Source organism: Nipponia nippon, unplaced genomic scaffold, assembly GCF_047370975.1.
Source record: "Nipponia nippon isolate SJK-2023a ecotype South Korea unplaced genomic scaffold, ASM4737097v1 scaffold_11, whole genome shotgun sequence".
In the NCBI taxonomy this organism is placed as follows: domain Eukaryota; kingdom Metazoa; phylum Chordata; class Aves; order Pelecaniformes; family Threskiornithidae; genus Nipponia; species Nipponia nippon.
In genome coordinates this window covers 30,374,432-30,398,074 of record NW_028262302.1, presented here as the reverse complement: position 1 = coordinate 30,398,074, position 23,643 = coordinate 30,374,432, and the positions used below count along the sequence as shown (strand labels likewise).

Below are 23,643 nucleotides of genomic sequence, written 5' to 3'. Positions count from 1 at the left end.
GCCTTTTTTCTCCATGCGTGCATCTAAGTGACCCATTTCTTTTCTGTGTTCTCATTCCCAGTGAAATGTAAGCCTCCTTTTTAACCACTTTGTCATTTTTCTTCTACACGTTTGCTGTTCCCCAGCACTTTAACTTCATCTGTCCTGATGAGACCTGGGACCAGAATACAGCTGCTGCTCTTTCCTGAGAGCAGTTTCAACTCCACATGTCAAGGAAAGTGTTTACTAAATAGGTTGGTTTTAACCTTAAAAGACTGAGGAAAGCACGGAAGTCATAACCCAAAGCGTTACTCTGAGCATCCTTAACGCAACCATACAGCATAAATTCGCGCAATCGTATAAACTAAAAATGAGCAAGGCATGCAGAGGGATGTGAGACAGTACATCATAAAACCATTCTGGTATTAATTTTCAGTTATGTGCCTTGCTTTGGCACGGTAATAAATCACAGAAAGCTACTCAGATTGCCCCAGTCTTGGCAAAATAATTGCCTTAGAATAGGTTTCCACAGTCTCGGGTCCAAAGCGTGATGAATAGTAAATTGAACTGCATTTACTCATTTGAGGAAAAAGACTGTTTCTCTGGTTTCCTTCACAGCCACCTTTTGGATTAAACTCCAACGATTTGAAGAAGTTGGTGGCTGTGAAAATACCTCCAAGCAGGCTCTGAATGATAAGTCAGCCAAAGGCTTGATTACATTTTGAAAGAAGTAGAGCCATCAGTCATTGGGGTGCTCACTGTGTTCCCACCACATTTGTGCCGTGCACTGCTGGCCCGATGAAATCCTTGCCAATGAGATGCCATTCAACAAAATCCAAAACAGAGAAAAAAAAAAAAGCATCCACACAAAAGCAGGCCCACGTTTTTTTCCTGTACAACCAAATTTCACTGAAAAACACTGGGGAGCTGAATTGAATTGTTTCCTTTATTCCCAGGAAAGATGTGTATGGAGGGTCTACCCTGATATCCAGGACTTGTGCAGAGCAGGGTCCCTGAGAGGTGCTCTGCAGCTCATCCATTAAATCCATGCCCTGTCTGCGGGCAGCAGCAAAGCTGATAATAATGCCCAATTTCCTAAACAATGGTAGGGTTCAGGGAGCTGCCATGCTGCCAGCAACCCCAAAAGCAAAACCTCATTTAGATTGGATTGTAGCTGGACCCAAGTCGGTTAAATTAGAATAAAATCCCAACTAAGATGGGGGACCTTTCCTTCTAAGATAGATCTCCTCTGCACGTTCTGAATTTCTTCTTTATTCACTTCTTTTCCCATCTTTCCTTTTCAAGCAGCTGACGGGAGGGATTTTGAACAGAAACAGGGCTACTGCTCCAACATCCTTAGGGAGGCTGGGGCTGCTCATGCTGATCTCCGGAGAGAGCCCACACAGGGCGGGTGGCTGGACACCCCTCTCAGCTGGTGCAGAGGAACAGGGGGTTCCTGACCCACCGCAGACCTTGGGAGGAGATGCTTCACTTAATGGAGATGCCTTTTTCCCTCCAGTGATTCAAAAAAGTGCCTGGACAACCAGCCTAGAGGGATGGGGAACCTACAGCTGAGGTGACTCCAGCAACCAGAGGACCTCAGGTGGGGCACAACATCTGCCGCAGGCACGGGATGTTGCAGGATCAGGCAGCTGGGCCTTCAAGTCATAGTAACTACTTTCCAATAGAGGAAGAACCAAGATTTGCATATCTGAACACCCAGTTTACCATTGAAATCCAAGATACTAAAGATAAAAGACATATAAAGTTTGTCTCAATCCAGTGCATTAATTACACAACACGGGTAGATCATGGCAGGGGTCGCACGTCCTCCCCGAGTCTGTGATCTTGTGTACTAACTTCACAAAGTCCTTTGATTTTTGAGAAAAAGAACAAATTTCAACACTCCTCTGTACTTGGGTAGCTTGAAGTTGCTTGAAACTGTGGTCTGCCCGACCCGGTTTCCGAGCTCGCTGAGCGTACCAAGAGAGAAGAGGAAATTGAAGCCTTATTGCAAACTTCAAATGGAAGAAATTTGCTGCCTGATGACTCTCTCAGGCCTCTCTCAAAAGAATACAGACGGATGCCTGCAGAGAAGGCGTATTTACATTTTGCATGAAAAATCTTTATCCTCAAACCACTGAAATAAGGTAAATCTCCTATTTTGTTACCAGCCTCCCCAGAATCCAAACCAGACGTCTTAAGCTATGATTCGACTTCAAGGAATATATCTCTTTGGTAATTCAATCGTTGAAGCAGGAATAGCGTTACCCAACAACACACAAACCTGCAGCACGCTCAGTCCATCATCTCGGCGCACCAAGACACCGCCAAGCCTACCTGTCACCAGGAAGCTGCACTGGCCAGCGCCCGCTTCGTTGATGATGTTGCAGTTGTAGATGCCGTAGCTGTCGCGGGAGAGGCTGCTGACGGTGTACTCGGTGTAGTCCTGCACGTCGAACTGGCCGGTGCGCAGCAGCTTGCTGCCCAGGCGCCACTCGTAGGTGAGGACCCGGGTGGGATATGCCCTCAGCACCCGGCAGCTCATGGTGATGCTCCGGCCTTGGCCTTGCCGAATCTCCAGGAAGGTGGGCTCCACAGCAGGGGGGTCTGCAGGAGACAAGAAGGGAGAGCAGGATATTCATAAGCAAATTAGTGTGAGAAAACAGAGGTAATCAGCCACTGCTGAAAGGCTAAAGCACCACAGCATAACCCAGCATCCACGAGAGGGAAACTCAATAATGGTAAGTATACAACCTCAACAGATACTGATCAGCTAGTAACAGAAATGTACATATCCAAAGCATTGCATTCTGCTTATTGACGTTTTCTGCTGAGTACTCAAAAACACTGTGCTGCTTCACCGACGTTATCACTCGAGATGCAGCGAGAGGTCCCGCGTCTGTGCAGCCCGGGGGGCTCAACCCTCCCAGGCCTCACAGAGGAACCACAGACCCCGACACACGGGACTTTCTGGAAGCAGAAGGGGGAGAAAAAGAGATAAAAGCTTTGACTCGGTTTAGATAAAATGCACAAGGCAACAATGACCCTGGCACAGAGCTGAGGCAGCGATTCTGTGTTCAGTGGGGGACCTAACTTTGCAGTGGCAGAAGACGGATCCATGCAGCAGTACAGACACCCCTCCACACCCCATCCTCACAGCTGCCTTCAGGCTTCAACAGATATATAATATTATGTTACTCTTTTCTGTCCACTCAGGTGGTAGTTTTGATATTCCAGTAAGCACAGAATGGGCCATTTTCCCATAACTTGAATTAAACTGCATTTTAAATAATTTAGATTTGCAGCTACAAACTCTGACAAACTTTTGATCCCAGCAAAATACAAAATAAATAAAATATAGCCAACATACAGTGTATGCAAAAACCTAACTTCACCCTCCCATTTGCCTTTTGATAACTTAATCATTGCAGAAGAACAAGGGCAACCTGGACAGAATAATGTTGGCACTCAGCTCTTGTCAGCACAGCTATTTAGACCAGGTAACGTACATGAAAAACACGTATGTGTTTGCAACTGGATGCAAAACAGCGAGTGACAAGACATTCTGGCTCTTTAAAAACCACAGCTCATTTTTTAGCCCATGAGAAAGAAGAATCCTGAAAGCCTCCTGTGCCAGTAAGATACATGAGATCTTTGCATCCATATTAGAAGAGCTGTCTTACAGACATGTAACATAAAAACATAAAATCCCTGACGAGCTCTGCAAGAGAACCATCTTCACAGAGTCCACACCGTGCTCCTTTCAGAAGGAGCTCTCTTTTACCATTATCTCTCCAAGAGCATCTTGTCCTCAGGTTCTTCATTGGTTGGTATCTCTGTAACAGATACCAATAACCTTCAGACTTTTTAATTCCCTACATAATGGAAGCTGTAAACAGATTCCCTCAGCTCCTGTAAATTAGGAACCATACTTGCACATGTACTGCTGCTCACCATCTCTTGCTTAGACAAGAATCCAGCTAAACACAGAGAACTTGAAATTAAAATAAATTTTGGAGACTGTCTTATTAAGACAACATTGTTTAGAGCTCATGACATTCAGCTATTGTTTTTGTAGCTCATTGTTGCTCATTTGACTTCTATCATGATCCAAGTTTGGAATTACTGGGAGAGGACTACCACAATTTGGCAGTAAGGTGAGCAGAGGGGGAGAAGTGGTGAATGGCATCAGAGGTGGGATACAGGGCTCAGTGGCACAGGGTGATGAAATGGCAGATATTAACTCTGAGGACAATTGCCCCTGACTGAGATTCCCCCAAAAATGACTGATGAAGAAGAGATGATGTGGAAACTACCGATTCAAAACCCCATTGATCCCAGCCTGACCTTTCCTCTTCGTAGATTAAATATCATATGGCTTTGTATATGGTACTGGTACATGGACTGCAGTACAGCCACACGTAACTGCAAATAAAAGACCAGAAATCCTAAATCCTCAATACCGCAAACCTTCTTTCCATTGATAATATCCCCCAATTTTGTGTCACCAGAAAATTTCATCACAGCATGACTATTCTTTGTGTCCAGGTACAGAATAAAAAATACGAAAGAAGATAAATTTGTAAGAAATTCCACTAGTCTCTCTCTCCAGCCTGATGTTTTCCCTTTCAACACAACCCAATAGTGTCTTCATCTGCCCTGACTGTACAATTTCTCCACCTTCTTCTACTCCACTAATAGTTTCCCAAGGCAGTAGCTTTACAGGGAATTGTTGGCTTAAAGATAAGAGTTATTCTTGGGAAAGAAAATGTGCCAGATCTCAGCTTTCTTCTAAGAAAGAGCTATTTAGCTAGTCAAGCCTGATCTGCCTTTCACAGATTCTCATGTTTTCCTCTAACCACCCTGTCTTACAATTGTTTGTACTTTCCAAGTACCTTCTAAATCATGATATATAATGAATATCAGATAAGTTACTAATCAAATATACTAATATTTACTATCATCCAGTCATTTCTCCACCCTGAGAAATAAGCTCCCCTGGTTTTCTTTCCATTTCAGCTGTAATAATTCCATATCCATAACCTCTTCAGCCCTATTGCCTTTACCCTCGCAGTCAGCACCATAATACACTTTCAAATCCAGGTAAAATTATCACCAACTTTGAGCTGGACACAGATTAGCCTATAAAATAACACAACATAAGGATGCTCAAACAGCATCTGACTGAAGACCTTCCTGGCCCAGCATCCTCCACCGGCCCTGAGTGTCCGGTGGAGAGGGAGAGCAGAGAGGGCACTGGAGAGCTTTGGGACAGGAACTTCCCGAAAGCTGCGTGTGATGTGTTAAACAGCCTTTTATGTATGATTTTGCTATCATTTTCTCTCATTACTTATAAGCCCATTTAATGTCTGAACATCCAAAACTCGTCTACAAGTCGTAACAATGTTCTCTTGTTTGTTTTGCTGCTTCCACTTGATGCACCATATTCAGTGAACGGTAATTCTCTGTTCACCTCTCCATGGCAGCTCTGCTTTAATGACTTTTAGCACATATTGGTATTCAGTCCCCTCTTTCTTCTTCCCCTGGTTTATTTACTTATAATATACTTTAACCTTATAAATAGCTTTTAAATGAAAGTTTCCCCTGCCTTTAAGGTCAAAATAGTCTTTAAAATACAGAATTTCCATCTGTCTATGAGCAGATGATACCCAGTGACAGAAAAAGAAAATTAACTTTGGTTGCTCATTTCAGAGTTACACTTTTGCAGGTAATAACTTTAATGGAAAAGGAAAGGAATGATAAAAGCTACAATGTATGATAGTAGCCAGAGCTACCGGTTTATTTTTCTGGGTTTTGTTTTTACAAGATAGTGACTTCACAGCTAGCGAAGGTGCTAGTGTCTCGGCATCTTCTGAGTAACGATGCTCAGAAGGAAACTTACTCTGTAGCCATTCGGAACTTATATGTGTTTAATTCATTTGCATTAGCTCTTCCCCAAGGCTTTAGCAATTTGATTTAATTTACTTTGCTGTACTTATTCCTATCTTTCATAATTCTAGTATTAGTTTTTGAAAAATATATGGAAAAGCCGCAAAGGGAGTACAGCTCATTCTCTTAAACAATTATCTTTGGGAAGCAAACAGTCAGAAGTTAAAACAGGCTTTATATTAATGTTTAATGAATTTTTAGCCTAAGTACATTCATGTCTTAAGGATTATAAAATGGAAAATGAAGGCTCCCTAGCTATCAAGAGAAACAACAGCAAGGATGCTTGCTTGTTTTAAACCAGGCAGCTGCTCTTCATGGTGCGGATCATATCATGGTCTTTATTGTAAGATTTGTTAAGGAGAAAACATACCATTCAGTGAATTTATTTTGACTGTGTGGCCTTGAGCAGAGACTTTACTTACTGATTTGGTTTCTCCAATTTGCATTCTAGCCTAAGCAAATTAATTAGGTTCTCTCTCCCAGCTCTAGCAACAGGAATAAATATGAAAAGCTGATGCCTCTGCTTCAGTTTCTATTGTATTTGTGTCCACATTTTATTTGTTTCACCCAATAGGAACGCTATTCTAACAACAATCTTTTTCAGCTACAGAGAAGAAGTAACCTTTAAATACCCTTGGGGCAGGATTTGCACCACAGAAAACAAGACCAGTAAATGATAAATCAGGTCAGGTGACACCATCTTATCAGGGGGCCGAGGGTCTAGGTGGGCAGGGGACCACACCGCTGCCGTGCAGACCAGCCCGTGATGGACCGGGCGATGCGGGAGGCAGGACTCACACCCTCCCAACCTGGGGAACGGTGCTAAACCACCGCGTGTTTAAAACGCCAGCAAAGCTGAGGCGATTTAAGCAAGCGCCGTTTCCAATATCTGATTGAAACATACTGTAAATTATTTTATCGCCTGAGAGATGTGCCCGAGTGAAAAGTCAGAGTCGTTCTAGCTTAAAAAGGCAGCCTTTCTTCTTTCCTTTTCTTTTTTTTTTTTTTTTTTAAGTTATTGCGCGCATGTTTGCCTGTGAGGGAAAGTTACTTGCTAGGATTTGTATCCTGCCTGATAATGAAGCCGTGGGCTAGGCAGTCAATTTTTTTTTTTTTTTTTTTTTTTTTTTTGTGTCACCGCCTGTGCCTCTGATATATCATACCCAGGCTCTGAAAATTACTCTCAGGAAAATTGTGTGGCATTTCTTCAACTTCCAGAAGACGCAGCACTTCGTCTCCCAGGCCACATCAACGAGTATATTATAGGTTACGGAGTAGGTATTACATATTATGTTGTTGGCAGTGGGGTTTCTGTGCTTTTATAACAAAAAATGGGTCATTAATATATATGTGTAAATATACCAGAATTAGATGCATGGAACTCTGCCGATATGTGTTTGTATAGATCAATAGAGTCAATATAACATATATAATGTTTATTCAAATATCTTAATAGATTTTACCTTCCTCCAATACCATTTGTTCTGAACCTAAAAATAAAAGAAGTCTGTGCACTTTCATTTGATATACAGCTCTGCAGACTTCCTCGGCAAAGCTGCTCAGAAAGCCGCACTCCCGGAGCCCCCGTTGCAGGCAGACAGTAGATTTGACAGTAAAACTCTATTTTTCCTTTTTTTTTTTTTTTTTTTTTTTTTTTTAAATTCTAACAAGGTACCTCAGCAAAAGCTCTTAAAAAAAACCCCAAGCACCCATGGACGAGTGTGCACAGGTGTGCATGGGGGGGTTCTTGTGTATTAGTAAAAGGCTTGAAGACAGGAGGTGCCAGGAAAGAAGAGCTGCTGAGTTCACAGTACCTGGGACGCCATCAGATGTCGGTGTGGGCTCCCAAAGACACCTGCTGCTCACCCTCACGGGCAGTACGGCAGACTGCAGTGCTGGGGGCATCATTAGGGATTTAAATCTGAATCTGGCTAAGAGCAGCTGCAGAAAAATACTGCAATATTAAGTAAATCGGTAACAAAACCCAGGCACATAATTAATTCATCAGTTGCAAAGGAAAACCCAGTTCCTAATGAAGTCCAATCTAATGGAGCCTAATCAAGTGGTGCCTTTCAGGAAGGAGATCTTGGAGCTGCTGTGGATATTTCTCCGAAAACAGCTCAGTGTTCATTAACAGTGCAAACGGCCAGCGATGTCCGGAGCTAACTGAAGAGACCCAGTGAAGCTGTCGTGCAGCAGGTTTAAAGCAAATATCAGGAACTATTCCTCTAGACAAAGTACTGCAGCCATTTGGACAACTCATTGCCATTTTTTGTTCTGGAGGTTAAAGCCAGAACAGAGTCAGACCCAGCCGGGCACGATATGCCTATGAGCGGCTGTTAAAACTGGTGGTGGGAATACAGCCTCCAGCAGATCACTGGATGCTGAAACATGCTGGGGAAAGATCGCTCTATTCATCTTCACTGCAGGACTCATTACGATGCTGGCAAAGCCTTACACGATTTCCACCCCTCCGCAGTCGTTATTCCCACGTCTCTCCATCCTCCAGCTGTTCTTTGCGGGTGCCTCCAGCTATTCTGAGGATTATTTTCATATGCAATTGAAAAACAAAATGAAATGGCACTTTAAGCTTTCCAGGTCCTGACTTGGTTTTATTTAATGCAGTAGAAAACAAAACAACTCCAAAAAATAAATTCAAATCAGCTTCCTGGCTACCGTGGAGAAGCAGCCAGACCGATAGCAAGGGCTGGAGAGCATACCCGCTCCAACAGTGCTCCCTTCCAAGGGATTTGTATAAATACTCAACTGGGACCATTAAACTCCTCTCAACCCAGCTCTGCTAAAACAAACTACCCACTAAAAACCCTCTGATGGCAAAGGATGCGCCAAGCAGCGTGGCTGGGAGCAGACGGCAGCTCTGCCTGCAGCATCCACCCTGCCAGCCCTCCTCTGCCACACTTCTCCAATGGCGAACCCACCAAACCCCCCCATCCCAGGACCCTTTCCCCAGGAGGCAGGGGAAGGAGAAGCACCCTCGCCAGCCCATCTGCTCTGTGAGGAGCTGCTGGAGATCTGCCTTTGCTTCAGGCACTGCAAAGACTACACGACTCGGTCCTCTCTCAGTTGCATATAAAAATGCTCTCAGATATGAGAATGGTGGAAGCACTGCGCAAGTCTAGACAGCTAAATTATTTAGTCTTTACAACTCTTAAGTGATTTACAGCTGCTGTTATCCCTTTATATAGGCAGGGCATGATCTCCATGAAAATGCCTCCAACAACTTCCAGAAGTAGGCGGATAATGGAGCATCTCAACCCTAGTCGTAAATAACTGAAAAAAAAATAAAGCCTAGACTCTATTTTGTGAAAAAATTGAGAGATCCTAATAATACTGAAGAGTTAGACAAAAAAGAATCATGAAAATACTCTTTTGAGGCAATGAAAAACTTGTTACAGTGCTGGCCTTACAGATCTCGCTTGGTCTTTTAACGAGACAGAAAATTCAAAGGAGTATGACCAGATTGTAAAAGTACGCTTCAGAATTCATATATTTCTGGAATCTATACTGTAGTCAAATTTATGGTTTTACTTAGCTACTGAGTTGGATGTAGAGGTGACTGACTGAAACCTGATGGCCAGGACACAGAGAAGACCAGTCTACATGGCCAGAGAGTTTTAGGAAACTCAAGTCCATAATGATTGTGATCCCCATGAAAATTACAACCAGCCAAAGCTCAGATACAGATATTGGGTAATGGATTTCTTTCAGTGAACCAAAAACGTTATGTCCGGAAATAGAAAAAAATCATTTGCACATCTACCCATAAATTAAAATAGAATTGCAAAACCAACCTGGAACCATGCATTCACAAACCATCCCTGTGCACAGAAAATGACCTGCGGCATGCCACGGGGAATCCCTATTTGCATGGAAATTTGCTTTCCAGATGTAACACCACCAAAGTTTTCTGAACTTTTTGGACCAAGGGACAACCAGCGAGCCTCAGCGTTTCTCCTCGGTGTGCTCAGGCAGGAGCGGTGCTAGGGAAGGGAGGGAAGATCCTGCTGGGGACCTCCGGTGCTCCTGGCTACCTACGGGACCATTACTGTCATACAGAATAGTGGTAAATGAGCTGTCTTTCTGAAGCACACCTTTGATAATTAGAGCTAATTAGGCTAGGGAGCACCTAGACCAACAAATTTAGGACCCGAGGGAACAGCAGGGAGATATGCCAGGGGAGGTTTAGGTTGGACATTAGGAAAAGGTTCTTCATGCAAAGGGTGGTGGAGCACTGGAACAAGCTCCCCAGGGAGGTAGTCAGGGCACCAAGCCTGACAACATTTAAGAAGCAATTGGACAATGCCCTCAGTGAATTTTGGGGTTGTCCTATGCAGGGACAGGAGCTGGACTCGATGATCCTTGTGGGTCCCTTCCCACTCAGCAGATTCTATGAAATGGAGGAGGGAACATCCACCATATTTACTGTGTTTATCAATCATTGCTTTTACAATGTACCACTGGCACTTAAAAAATACCCTAATAGGAATTTTTTAAAAATCCATACCTACCACAAATTACCCATCAGTCCTTAGAAAACATTTCTTACATAGGAAACATCTCAGTACTCAGGGCAGGTGCCCGGGTGGCACAAATAGCCAGGGCGCTGTGGGTTTCATGAGAGATACAGCTACGGATGCCAGCTGAGCATCTGCCCCAAGCTCTTGTTCAATTTCTGTTTTCTTTCCCAGAAATCCTCGTGAAGTAGTTTTCAGAGATCCTTTTCTTGTTGTGAGATGACTGAAAAATATTTTTTAAATCTTTATTTGGAAACAAAAAGGAACAAGGAAGATCGTTGCCTGTGGTGGAACTATTTCAGGAATATTTGCAGGTTTGAGCAACTTGGTCTAGTGGAAAGTGTCCCTGCCCATGGCAGCGGGGTTGGAACCAGATGATCTCCCTCCCAACCCAAACCATTCTAGGATTCTATATTTTCACTACAATAAAATCTGAATAATATAAAAAAATAGGTATATTTTTAAATAAATAAATCACCAACATTTAAACTTAAAAAAACCCAAACAAACCTAGAAAACAAAACAGATAACTCAGAAAACTAAACAGATAACTTAAATCCTACAAACTTGACAGTGAGTATGCCGAGCCCTGCATTGGCTGTGCCAGCTCTTCTGGTTTGCTGTCAGCTCTGTCTCTCCAGCACCCACATCCATCTGCATTTCTCTCCCTTGATTGCATTCCCATTGCAAACTCTTTGGGGCAGAACCCGTTTTCCAGAGTAACATGGCTGCCATCCACACAGCATGATACCGCCATGACAGTGGTTACAACTATCTGATAATATGCTAATAAATGAAATATGACAGCACTAACAAGTACAAAAATATTTTCCTCTGAGCCTAGCAATACTCTGTGTTGCCAAATTCAGTTTATAAGCAGTAATTACTCTGGCAAAAGGAGAACAAGAGAGGTGCGTTGCCTCACGGATCTCTGCAAGCCAGGAAGACGAAGCTGAGGATTATATTGCAGCTACCCAGGTAATTAGATCTATTTATTTTAGGTTATAGTGGTAAATTTATCAGCCCTACCCATGTACGCAAGGTCAGACAAATAAAAATCTACTTTTATTCTCTAGCTTTTTTTGGCTTTGTTTGTTTGTTTTTGTTTTTTTTAAAAAAGAAAGAAAAAGCTTTTTCCTCCTAATGAAGCTGAACTTCTGCAGAGGATACTTATTGTTGCTTGCAGAGAATGCTTTAATTAACAAATAAGTTAAGCCTTTGAGCAAATGCCCTTCCAGCAGTTCTGGAGGCAGAGAGGACTGTTTAGCTCTCACCCCAAAAGCGTAGGGAGCACATTCACGCGTTTCCTCGCTGTGAACGAGGTCAGGGATGGGCAGCACCCTTCCCAAGATGCAATTTAAGGGTGATGCAGTGAGTATCTCCTAGGCTCCTGCAGGGTGCCAGTTATGGAGAACTGTATGGGGGAAACAACATATGAAAACGGAGAAGCTCCTGAATCTAACTCCTTCCAGAGAAACGTTACGGTGCACATGTCAACTACCTTTCCCCCCCGCACATTGTAAAATTAATGTTAAATAGCAGTTTTCATTGGTAGTGGTCAACAAGAACTGTCTTAAAACATCTGAATGGAAAATTTACTTTCCCTAAATAATTTTCTTTTTCATCAAATTGCTATTTTCTTCTTAGAATGCCAGGATCAGCTGAAGCTCATCAGTTTCTAATTAGTTTTCAGACAATTTTAGTTAAATCCAATAGTGGTTTTCTTCGTTACTGAACACTTGAACACTTCTGTGGGGCAGGTCTAACATATTCTCACAGCAAAAATCTCGCCGTTTTCTGCTCCAGGACTCTTAACAGTATAAATTAGACAAAGCACGTGGGGATGGCATTCAGCGAGAGCTGGTAAGGTGAAAGAGGAGGCCTGAGCTCACAGCAGTGAAAGGCCACACGAGGCACAAATCACCGGCAGGTGCCTTTTTAGCTGCCTTTCATACTCTGTTTAATATACTAAAACTGAAACAACAGCAGCCTAGTGAGGAAGCCGCACTGACACCATGATGTCACACGAAACCTGTCTGACATCCTAGAGGATCTAACAGGGTAAAATCAGCAAGAAAAAGGACATCTCTTAAATTTATCATTCTTGTCCCGACTTCCAGCCAGTGTCCAGGAGCACATATCTCATGGGGGACGTCTGGCAGAGCTGGGTTTCAGATAAGAGTGAGATGGGACCCCCCCCAAAGCACCAAGGAATGCTCCAAATGGAGCTGCAAGCCAAAACCACATACTACCATTCAGAGCCATTATTATAGAGACATGCTAGTAGATAAGGCAGGGTAACTCCATTTAGCGCAGGGAGAAGGTGATCTCTTCTCCTGGACACAGACAACATCTGCATGAAGAAGTCAGAAGACTTGACACAACTCAGTTTTTATTCCTGGCACACGAAGTGTTGCGCATCGCCTTATCCATAGGACTGAGATCGACTCTCATGCTTTGTCCAGACAGGGGACAGCAAGCACCAGGCTTAGATTTCAATGGAATCTAAAGTTTTCCAGCTAATCTAAATTTCAGACCTAACAAGGTCTAAATTTTAAGTTAGATGAATTTTGAATCAGGTAGTTTTCAGTGTAATTTTTTTTTTTCATTGGCTGCAACAGTGCATGTTAGTGCGTGGTTTGCAGAGGATTTACAATTGCAGAAGCCTAGTCGCCACTCTCAAGAATTTGATAACTTTGATTTTGCGGTTCAAATTGCATCTGCTGGCTGCAGACATTTGCTGGGATTTTCCTGGCTGATGCCTCTGTCCTGGTTTGGCTTCTTGACAGGACATACATTTTCTGAAAATACTGAACAAGCAGCAAGCACTACACAGCAGCTCTGGGTTTTAAAAGATTAAGTATTTGTGCTAAAACACATGAAACTTTTGCAAGAGAAAAATATTCGTATGAGAAAACAAACAAGAAATAACTTAGGAGTAAAGCTGCAACATTAATTTTCCCACATATCTGCAAATCATTATTTGCTTTATTTGACTAGCTCTAGCAAGAATGTGATTGTTGAATAATGAGCTTCTTTAAAAAGAATGCACAATCTTTCAACAGAGTCTACCCAGCTGATGAACTTTTATGGGCTGTGCTGCTATTCCTTATATTTTGGGAAACGAAAATTGTAATGCCTGAAAATATAAATCTTGAACAATACCATGGCAACACTTCTTATCTTGCAAGACATCATGAAGGAAACAGTGTCTTAACCCTTAACTGCTGTCCCCTCTTCTGCACAGGCAAGTCATGGCACCCGAATTAGTCTCTCCCCTGCCCAGGACCAAGGAATGTCTCTGAAGAAGCAGGGACCCACTGCTGGCCCCTTTGCAGGCTGCATGCTTTGCAGAGAGCTTGCTGGGAAAAACTGCACTTACTTTAAAGCATTTTTCAGCTGAAGAGATATTGCATGCAAACATTATCTGCCAACTTTGCAGGTAGGTCTGAGTTGTATTTACTTTTGCTAGCCGTGCACTTGGTCTCAAAGTGTTTTATGGACCCATAAAAGAGACTGCAATCCCACAACAACGCTGTGATGCAAAACAAAAGCTCTATGTCCCGGTTCTGGGTAGCCATCGTGCTGTGCGTGGCTGCAAGCCATGGGAGTTGCCTCTGCTTGGAGCTGCTCCCCACCAGCAGCTGACAGTCCTAAATCAGGACATTTGTTTTACAAGTGGATGAACAAGTTGAGAAAAAAAATTGCACTGAAGATCTGTCAAACCCCAGGAAGCTTGTTTTAAATTCAGACATGGGGGAAAAATTTCCATATCTGTCTCTCCTTCTTCCCGGAGCAGACTTCCCACAGTTACCAAAGGGCTGACCTACACGGAGATCATCTCAAAGCAACATCTAAAAGGAGTCCTACCAGAACCAGCTTTCTATTGCATCTCGGTGTGGTCTTGTCACATCTCATTCCTCCAGACCAGCCCTACCCAAACCACTCTTGATCAAATCATCCCCTTCCCTGCTGCTAAAACTATATTGTTTCCCCTATTCAAATATCTTCACAGGCCTCCTGGATATTTAATCAGTGAATACAAGCTCCTCGGTTGGGTAGAAACTCAAGATTCAATGTGACTTTAAATAAACTGGCAACTTAACTACCTGATTAGACATGGGAATTGTTATTATTATTTTAGTACCAGACTTGCTGTCTCTCTCCATTTCCTATGCTCTATTTTCTTATTTTCCCTGCTCTACGAGACATGCCTTTCCAGTTATTACGAGGAACTCTGTCCTCAGACCTCAAAAAAAACCCCAAATCCTGCTGCCTTGCGAAGACCAGAAAGGTCTCTGCTTCTCCTTCTCAGGCCAATTCATCATAATATTTCAGAGGTATATTTCAGAAATCCTTGCAGGAGAAGTCCTACCAAGTGTTGCAAAAGTGTGACTTTTTAAATTTTTTTTTTTTTTTTTTACTTTTGAAGATAATTTAATATCTCTCTTCCAGAATTTTTTTTAGGTGGGTTAAGATAAAAACTGAAAAACAAACAAACAAACCAAACTCACATAAATGAACTAATGGAAATAGCAGGTAATGTTTATTACAACATATTGGTTTAACTCCTATTAATTCCTATATGCTTTTCTAGGAGATAATTAAATAAGCTTTCAGGTAGTCCATGTAAAAATGTTAATTTTAGAATGAGGAGACCCCTAATTCACACATATTATTTGTCTCTTTAAAAGTAATCTAGAAAATCTACTCTTAAAAGTAATCTAGAAAATAATTACAAGATTTAAGTATTTCACTGTTAAATATTATACTGCTTCAATCAAAATTCCCTAGTATTTAATAGCAAGGAAGAATTTGCACAGTGGTCAAAGAAAACTACCACATGAAAGGTTAAAGAAAAATTTAACACACTTTAGCACTTACATACTCAAAAAACATCTAATATTCACTTAGTATTTGCTACTGGCTGTATCAAGCAATCTTCTTAAAAGCCTGATTGTAAATATTCAAAAAGAGCTTCCTCTGCCTGGTGCCTTTGAACCAGGGCGCTCAGCTCTCCTCCCTTAGCGATCCAGACAGGTATGCTACACCCTCGCTCTTTCCTGAAGTGACTCATACCAGTTCCATTCAAATATTTAGCAGCAAAATCAATTTTTTAGGCCACCCAGTCCCACAAGAAGCACTTCACCATTTGCAGGATCAGGCCCTGTAACACTGAACACCATGTACAGAGCAGAGAGGAGGACGCCCTGCCCCACAGCCCTCCCCAGAAACCCCCCCTCTGAAAAGCGAGCGCCAAGAAACAGCACAAAACGGGGAAGTTATGGCACACATCACAAACATGCACGGTGCAACGAAGCAATGTGCCAACAGGGAGCCGTTTTGCTATGCGCAGTGCTGTACAGCCAATAAACCTTTGGCTGTGCCCCATGACTGCATCCCGAGTTCAGCACAGACGCAAATCCATTTAGGACAAAGGCAGGCTTTGGAACCACCATCACCAATACTCACGTTGAATCAATTTTTTTTACTAAATCATTTTTCTGGTCACCATCTGGTCCTTCAATAAAAGGAAGCTCTGTCAATATATATGATTTCCTTTATTTCGGTCAGAGAAATACAAGCGTATGTCGGTTATTAAAGGTCTTCCTGCTCTATGCTTTTGTATTTTTAGTTAAAGTTCTTCAGAAAAAGCAGATGCTTCAGTAGAAATCTCAGGCTACAAAACAATGAGGAAGTCACCATCTTTTATACAAAATTTTGCAGAAAGGCCATCTCCTGATGATTAAGTGTTTCATGAAAAAATAAGGATCTTCTAGTTCTTGTAACAAAACCATCCTCTTCCATCAGATCCCACAATCTTTGGAAACACTTTTTTTCGCAGCATTACCATGATATTATTGCATTTCATAGCATGGTCGCTGGTCAGTGCGCAGAGCTCCCCGATGCTGCTGTAGCACAAATGACCGGTGGCATGGGCTGCTCTGTCAGCACTCCCAACACGGGCTCCCTTATTTCTTTTTCTTTCTTGCACGCATCCCTGAATAGGTGCATTTTCTTTGCTGTCTCGCCAGCCTGCTGCTTGCTGAGCGAGTCCTTGACCTTGTTGACTGTATCCATTGGAGGCTTGAAATCAAGGCGGTCGCTCAGAGCAAGGAGCAGCAGCCAACTCAAGCTCTTACCAACAGCACAAAACTGTTCAGGATGCCTACAGTGGGGAAACAACTCGGGGAGCTGCTGCAACAGCAACAGGACTGGATTTGAGGCCAATACAGCACGAGTGTGCTATGCAAGGGCATCATCCCAGGCAAGGGACAGAGCGGCACTGGGTTATTTTTACTTTGCCTCTGTGATTAAATACCTCCTACAGCTCAGAGAAGCGATGCCAGATCTATTACGTTTATATCTCTGGCCATCTGAGCAGACAGATGATTGTGGCTCTTTTTTTCCCTTGAGTTCCTCCTTACCACCCTTGGCCAAAAAAGAAACAGCAAAGGAACAGGCTATGGAGTAGGAAAAATGATTCCTATATTTTGGATAAATCCCCAAAACATAAAGCTGCCTGTGAGAGGTACCTGAGTTATTCTGCACTCAGATACTGGAAGGATGGTTGCTGCTCGCTGAAGTCAGGATGATGGCCAAAGGCCTTCAAATTTTAGTGCAACTCACTAGCCACAGAATGATTTGATGGTGCACAGTGGAATAGTGTTTAAAACCAGATTTGCCAAGAGAACTTTTCTGCAGATGGTGATGAAGTTTTTTTCCAGCCTTAACAATTCATGAATATAAACTCCTGTTCCTGTTGGAACTACCATCACATTTCAGAACTATTATTCTCACAGGAGCTACATTTAAGCATTGTTATTGCTCAGCTAAAGCCAGTAGCGCTACAGTGCTTTACACCAGCCCAGGAAAAGCCCCATGAAGCTAATGTTGCTTTGCATTTACTAAAAATACTCTGCATCATTAATACAAGATCCTAAAATATTTCAACAAGTGCCTTTTGAAAAACGCCCTGTGCTTGGCTTTTGGGTAAAAGTAAATGAAAGAAGATTTGAAAGGCCAAATAAGGCAAGTAAATAGCATCAATTCTAGATTTGTGTGACTTTAAACAAAAGTTAAGTTCTGCCATTGTCCTTCAAGCACTGGCACACAAATAAAAGTTCAGGACTAAAGCAGCAAATCATTCACCACAGCATGTACTTTATAATGAAATCTTACAGAGCAATTTGCTAGTAATTTATGTCATGTAGCAGCCAGAATCAACCACTTACACTTAATTTCCAACAAATTAGAATTGTCCAGGGTAGTAATTCTACCTGCAAAGCGATTCCTTTTAATGTAGTACACGTATGTAGGCATAAATACACGGTCATTGGAATCCGATTCCTACAGAAACCCCCATGGCAGCAATAGCATTTTATTTGTGCTTTGGCTAATAGATCCTCTTCAGTGAATGAAGATATGCAAATTTTTATCATTGTGAAGATACATTACAAGAATTAAAATGCAATGCCTGCATGAAAATTAAATGGGGTATAAAAATAGCTGCGACAGGTTCTTTCTAATGACTTCTATGACAGATGTAGGCATGATTAATGACGACGCAATAATGCCTTGGCTGAACTTAATCACTAACACATCAGTTAATATTGACAAAGAGGAAATGAATGATAGAGAAGCATCTACACCCAGAATCACTAGAACGGAGTGCATATTAACTATTTTGGGAGGCTTAGCATAGGCAGAGGTGATACGTCATTCATAGCGTTGGATCCAACTCGCATGCATGACTGCTCAACAGGAGTCCTGCTGAACTCAGATCACCAACCATCATCCTGGCGATTTCTTAGTCATCTGGTGGCTAATAAATCTTCCAGGAGTCAATCCTTAATTTGTCACATTTTTTTTCTTTATGTGTAGCTGAAATATTTAGATCATGAAATATGCTGGGACCCTTGAGTCTACAAACTATCTGGACACGTTCTGAGATCCAAGGGATTCAACAACAGAAGGGATAATTGCAAGTAGCTGCTGTGGTCCCATACCTCCAGAATTTAACTCCAGTATTTTCATGTCAGACCCGTAACTCCACTCTGGGCTGGAAGCTACAGACTTTTGCAGAAGACATCCCAGCTCAATTTAAAGATTTCTGACAATGAACATGGCTCCACAACCATATTTCAGTTGTCCAAGTGATTAAAAAAAACCCATTTAATTTCTGGATCTTCCTCTACTTGCTTTCGGAAATTGTATACTCAAAAAGTTACATATAGAGTACAACCTCTTCATGTATTTTATTTTCTTGATTAAATTAAATAGAATTAGCTTTTCAAGTCTCACAAGACAAGGCAGGCTTTCCAGCTCTTGAACTTTCAGAAAACCCAGATCCCTTGCCAGATGTATGCCCTAATGCTGCATACCCTAACATTGCACCACAGAGCTGATAGACACACATGGCCTGAGGAGGGATGTCTCTGAGGAAGCAATGCACAGGGTGATTTCAATTAACTTCCATGGGTAGTAGTACTACAGCCTGAACAGTTTAATCAATGACCAGGAAGGACACATGAACCTTGCATTGGTAAACAGGACATATAACACAAGGATTAAATGAACATCAAATAACAAAATAGATGATACAGTCATACCTAGAGCTAGGCTGACTGTCAAGCTGGGCTTGTTCAACCAAATTGCAAGTTTCTGTTCAAAAGCAGAATTGGAAATTCCTACGCCAGCATCTGCTGGAGAGCAACACGGCACAGCGCAAGCAGCCCAGGCTTTGTACAGCTGCCAACCACAGGTATGTTCTGGGGTGGCAGAGGCATTGGGAAGACCTTTTCATCAGGAGGGCAGTGCAGCACTGGACAGGCACCCATGGAGGTTGTGCAGTCCCCATCCTTGGAGGTTTCAAAACTTGGATGGAAAAGTCATGGTTGACCTGATCTAGCATTGGTGCTAGAGCTGCTCTGAAAAGTGCCGGCCATATCTACAGAATGGAGACTGCAAAAGCAATGGAGACATCGCCGTGCACAAGCAGTTCACCATGAGCTCCTGGTGCAGCAATGAGCAGCTGGGGAAGCAGATGAAGGGAGAAGGGAAGGGAGCATACCTCTGTGGGCAATGCCAGCAACACCAGCTTACAAACACTCCTACTGTCCATGTGTTTAAAAGGTTGTTAGGGGAGAGTCTAAGAAAGAGCCAGTGAACTCATCTGATGGAGAGACAAAATGGCTTACCAGAAGCAGAAAAACAAAGAGTTTGATCTGTTTAACTTCTCAAAGCAGGGATAAAGAAGTGACTGGATGGCACTCTATAAACACATCCACACTGTGAAAATGCTGCATCCTACAAGGGCACTCAAATACACAGGAAGGGAAGGCGAAATGGGAAAGAACAGGTGAGAGATGCGTACAGGCAAATTCAAGGCAGACATAAGACACAGGTTTTAACAGTAAGGCTATTAAACCCACAAAGGAAGCAATGGATTCACTGTTTCTTGTTATCATCAGGCTGAGCTATTGACATAAGTCATTGATACAAACAGTCAGTGACATCTAGGTCAGCAGCATACAGAAACCCTGACTAAATGATTTAACTGTGCATTTTAAACACTGTGCCCCATTCCTGCAACTGCTCCGGGAGCTCTTTGCAGTCTTCCAACTTGGGGCAGGGGAGCCACAGCCCGGCAGAGCAGCCAGCAGCAGCCTCAGCCATGCCCTAACTACAGACATGCCACCAGCCACATCCAACGCTAGCGCAGCTCAGCCATCCCAGGGTGCCCTTCATCCCCGAAGGAGCGGGAGCACGAGCTCCCAGCAACGCTGCCACTGCCTTGCCAGGGTCACCGCATCGCAGCCATGCCCACACATCGCCCAGGCTGGGCGGGACTCCCTGGGAATGGATGCAGAAGGATGCTACTGCCTCAGGTACAAAATGCAACAGGGATAAATCTGAAAAAAAAAAACCAAAAAACAAACCCAGGCAAGGAGAGGAGGCAGAGTAAAGACACGCTCAGCAAGGAGCAGAGTACATCTGGAAACACCTGGGGGAGATTTCTACACAATGTTTTGCAATAAAAAGCATTTTTTACCTGGACAGGGGAGGCAAATAGATGTTCTAGGGAGAGCAGAAAATATAGGAATGTGAACATAAAACAAGTGTATGGACTTAAAACAGCTCAGAAATTTTTTTTACTGCTGCTCTGGATGGTGTTTGCAGCAACCTTTATTTAGCTTGAAAGAGATATCAGTTTCTTCACCTATGTACTTTATTTCTCTTGAGGACAAGGTCACTTTATAAACAAATGGGGTTATCTTTTCTTGACCTGTAGCAAAGAATTACCAATAAGAAAGCAAATTTATTTATTTCTGTGTCAAGGCTGACTCTGTCCTTGGGAGACTTTGGGCCATTTCATGTGCGAAAGTCATAGCATTAAGCTACATTATGCTTGTACCTTTGGGCCAGGTTAGGCTTTTATCTCCTTTATAGGCTGCGACATATAACAAACATCAGAGACTGCAGCCGCACTGAAGCCGACTGAACTGGCCCTATTTCTTAAGCAGCCAAGGTCAATGCTTTTAAATTCAGAGGTCAGGAATTTAAAAACTGGAGATGGCTCAGCCTGGGACTCTGTTACAGCCATGGAAAATTAGAGTGAATAGGCTTCACTCTGGAGGGCAAACTGTGTCGCACGTTACAAAGACAACTTTTGGCAAGTTTAAAGGAAAATATAAGAAAATAAGTAGGTGAGAAACTAGTTCCAGAAGAGAACAGCTCAGAGACACACCAGCAGGGCAGGGGCAAAATGGGAATTTTTTAGAGCAAGCCTATCCTCAGGCCAGACAGCCACTGCTCCCCTGGACCATTCCTCAGTGCCTCCTCAGCAGCAGGAGCAGGACAAGGTGTCCTCAACTGAGGTAGAATGACCAGGTTTGGGTGTGTTTAGCCTGTTTGAATCAGTTGCCTTATGTTTAGCAAATCTTAAATGGTGGCACACAAATGGGAAGAGGTGGAGAGATGATGTGTTTGGTGCCTACAGCTCTTGGGAGAGAAGCTTAAATCTGCTCTCTGCAATCCTACTACAGGAATTACACTGCTGAGCACTGAGCGTATTTAATTGCAGCAGCACATCTTAGGGACAAGGGGAATGAATCACTTTCCCACTCTAATTAACAAAATTCCTTGAGAACTGGCCATGGGACACCCTGAACACCCCCTGTTTCTCCCTTACAGTAGCACAGTTCCCATCTCTTCTTCCCACCTTTGTATTTCTGACTTTCACAGTTAAAAAGAGTAATTTACACTGGCGATATTTAAAATGGATGAAAACTCCAACCACCTAGGGCCTACCCACGCTTTATTATGTCAATGTGCTACGAAAGACAGACCAACAAGCACCATGTAAGGCAGGGACAGAGACAGGGTCTATCATTCACACTGCTAAATATCCTCAGCAAGTACTCAAATGTATTTTGACTTGCCTCTTCTGGACACTTTGGTGGCCCCTACACCTCTTGCCATGCTGTGAGCATCTGGCCTCTGCTGATGCTCTCAGCCTCTTCCCTTTATGCCACTTCACTTATTTTTAAACAATAAACTAGTCGCTGCTAGCTAGCCAGATATTTAGCGTGCCTCCCCAAGAAGTACAATACCTGGGTCTCAGTAGTTCATGCAGGGAGTATTTATATAGTCAAACACTTCAGCAGAAGAGAAAGAAAACCCCTTTCACTCCTGCCCCCATCTGCTTTGCTGATTGTACTTGTTCTTGGAGGTGTACAATGAATGGAAATTCTTGAGCAGAAAAAGGAAAGGCATTGCAAATGAAAGCTTCAAACATGGTTTTATAGGATGAAAGGGAAAATCACTTCCTCCTACAGGCATGTGGATTTTGTCTGCTTTTTTTGTGGTGGGTTTGTTTTTGTTGTTGGGTTTTGGTTTGTTTTTTTAACTTGGGCAAAACTGTTTGGTACCTTCACTGGAAATTTAGGATTCATTTCTATACCAACATCACAGGAGTACCAACACTTACAACTTTTTTCCACATGTAGCTAAATCTCTGCCTACCACACTCAAACCTCTCAGTAACATCTGGATAATTGCTGCCTAGGCTGTTCCAGCATGACGAGTTGAATTTTCCAGACAATCGACTGAAAAATAAACAGATCTGAGAAGGCAAAGGGCAGCACTGGGTCTACGACAGGGATTTGCAGGGCACAAACTAGAGATCAGGGTCTTACAGCGGGTCCCGGAGCAGCCTCAGTACAAAGCAGGTCCTGCGAACAGTGGAGGCTGTGGGGAACAGCAGCGCACGGGGGCACGACGGAGATCCCCAGACGGGAGCAACTGGGGCACCTCTTGCAGCAAGTGCACGCACAGCACAGCGGATATTTCTAATTGCAGTCTCATGCATCGGTGCAAAAACCTATCCTCTAAACTGCAGGGTCCCTCCTTAATACAGCAAAACTATCAGCTCACGTGCTGGTTTCCTCTCCCACCGCTCTACAGCCCTGGCAGCTGAACGTCAAAGTGGCTCACCAATGGCTTACTAACAGCCCAGAGTATCTGTGTGCTGAGGAAAGAATAAGGATCGGGGACAAGATGGGCTGAAGTAGTTCCCTGGCCTGAAAGGGGAACAGACGCTGTTCTCCCCCTACATACCATATCTTTCATCTTCCTGCCAGTGCTTTCCTCTTTCTAAGGGCTCTAAGAAATGAATATCATTTTTCATTTTATTATTTGTCATCATAAATGAACTAAACATCAGATTGGTAGAGGCTACACCACTTTTACAATTAAACGCATTCTCTTCCCCCCTTTCACTTGATCTGGAAGATACAGAACAGCTCAGCACAGCTCAGTGTGCGTGAAGTGGCCTGCCAGGGAGGAAAGACACCCAGCTGAAGGAGAAACGTCCTCCTTGCAGGCAGCGTGGAAGAACGAACTTCGTTTAAATCAACTTTTAGGCTTGTTCAGTTCTTATAGCAAGCACTGCAAACAATACTAATCTATGAGTTTCTTTCAAAGCACATGGATAAGTGCTCTGGTAAACCAGATCACTGCTCCAGGACGGACTGCAATCAATAACTGCACAAAATAGGCAACAGTGAGCGTGAGAGGGACGAGGCCAGCTGCCAGCGCTCAATTCACTGGCCGGTATCAGCAAGCAGTGCAGAAAGGAAGCTGCCTCAAAGATATTAAGTTCATTCAATTTTAA

The 23,643-nt window shown here is 43.0% G+C and overlaps 1 protein-coding gene across 1 annotated transcript in view; it reads right to left on the bottom strand.

The window, feature by feature from the left end:
- MDGA2 (MAM domain containing glycosylphosphatidylinositol anchor 2) overlaps positions 1-23,643 on the bottom strand; it is a 388,481-nt gene that overhangs the window by 84,989 nt on the left and 279,849 nt on the right. Inside the window, exon 9 of the mRNA XM_087746923.1 lies at positions 2,320-2,589. Coding sequence (XP_087603049.1) covers positions 2,320-2,589 — 270 coding nt within the window. The remainder of the gene's footprint in view (positions 1-2,319; positions 2,590-23,643) is intronic.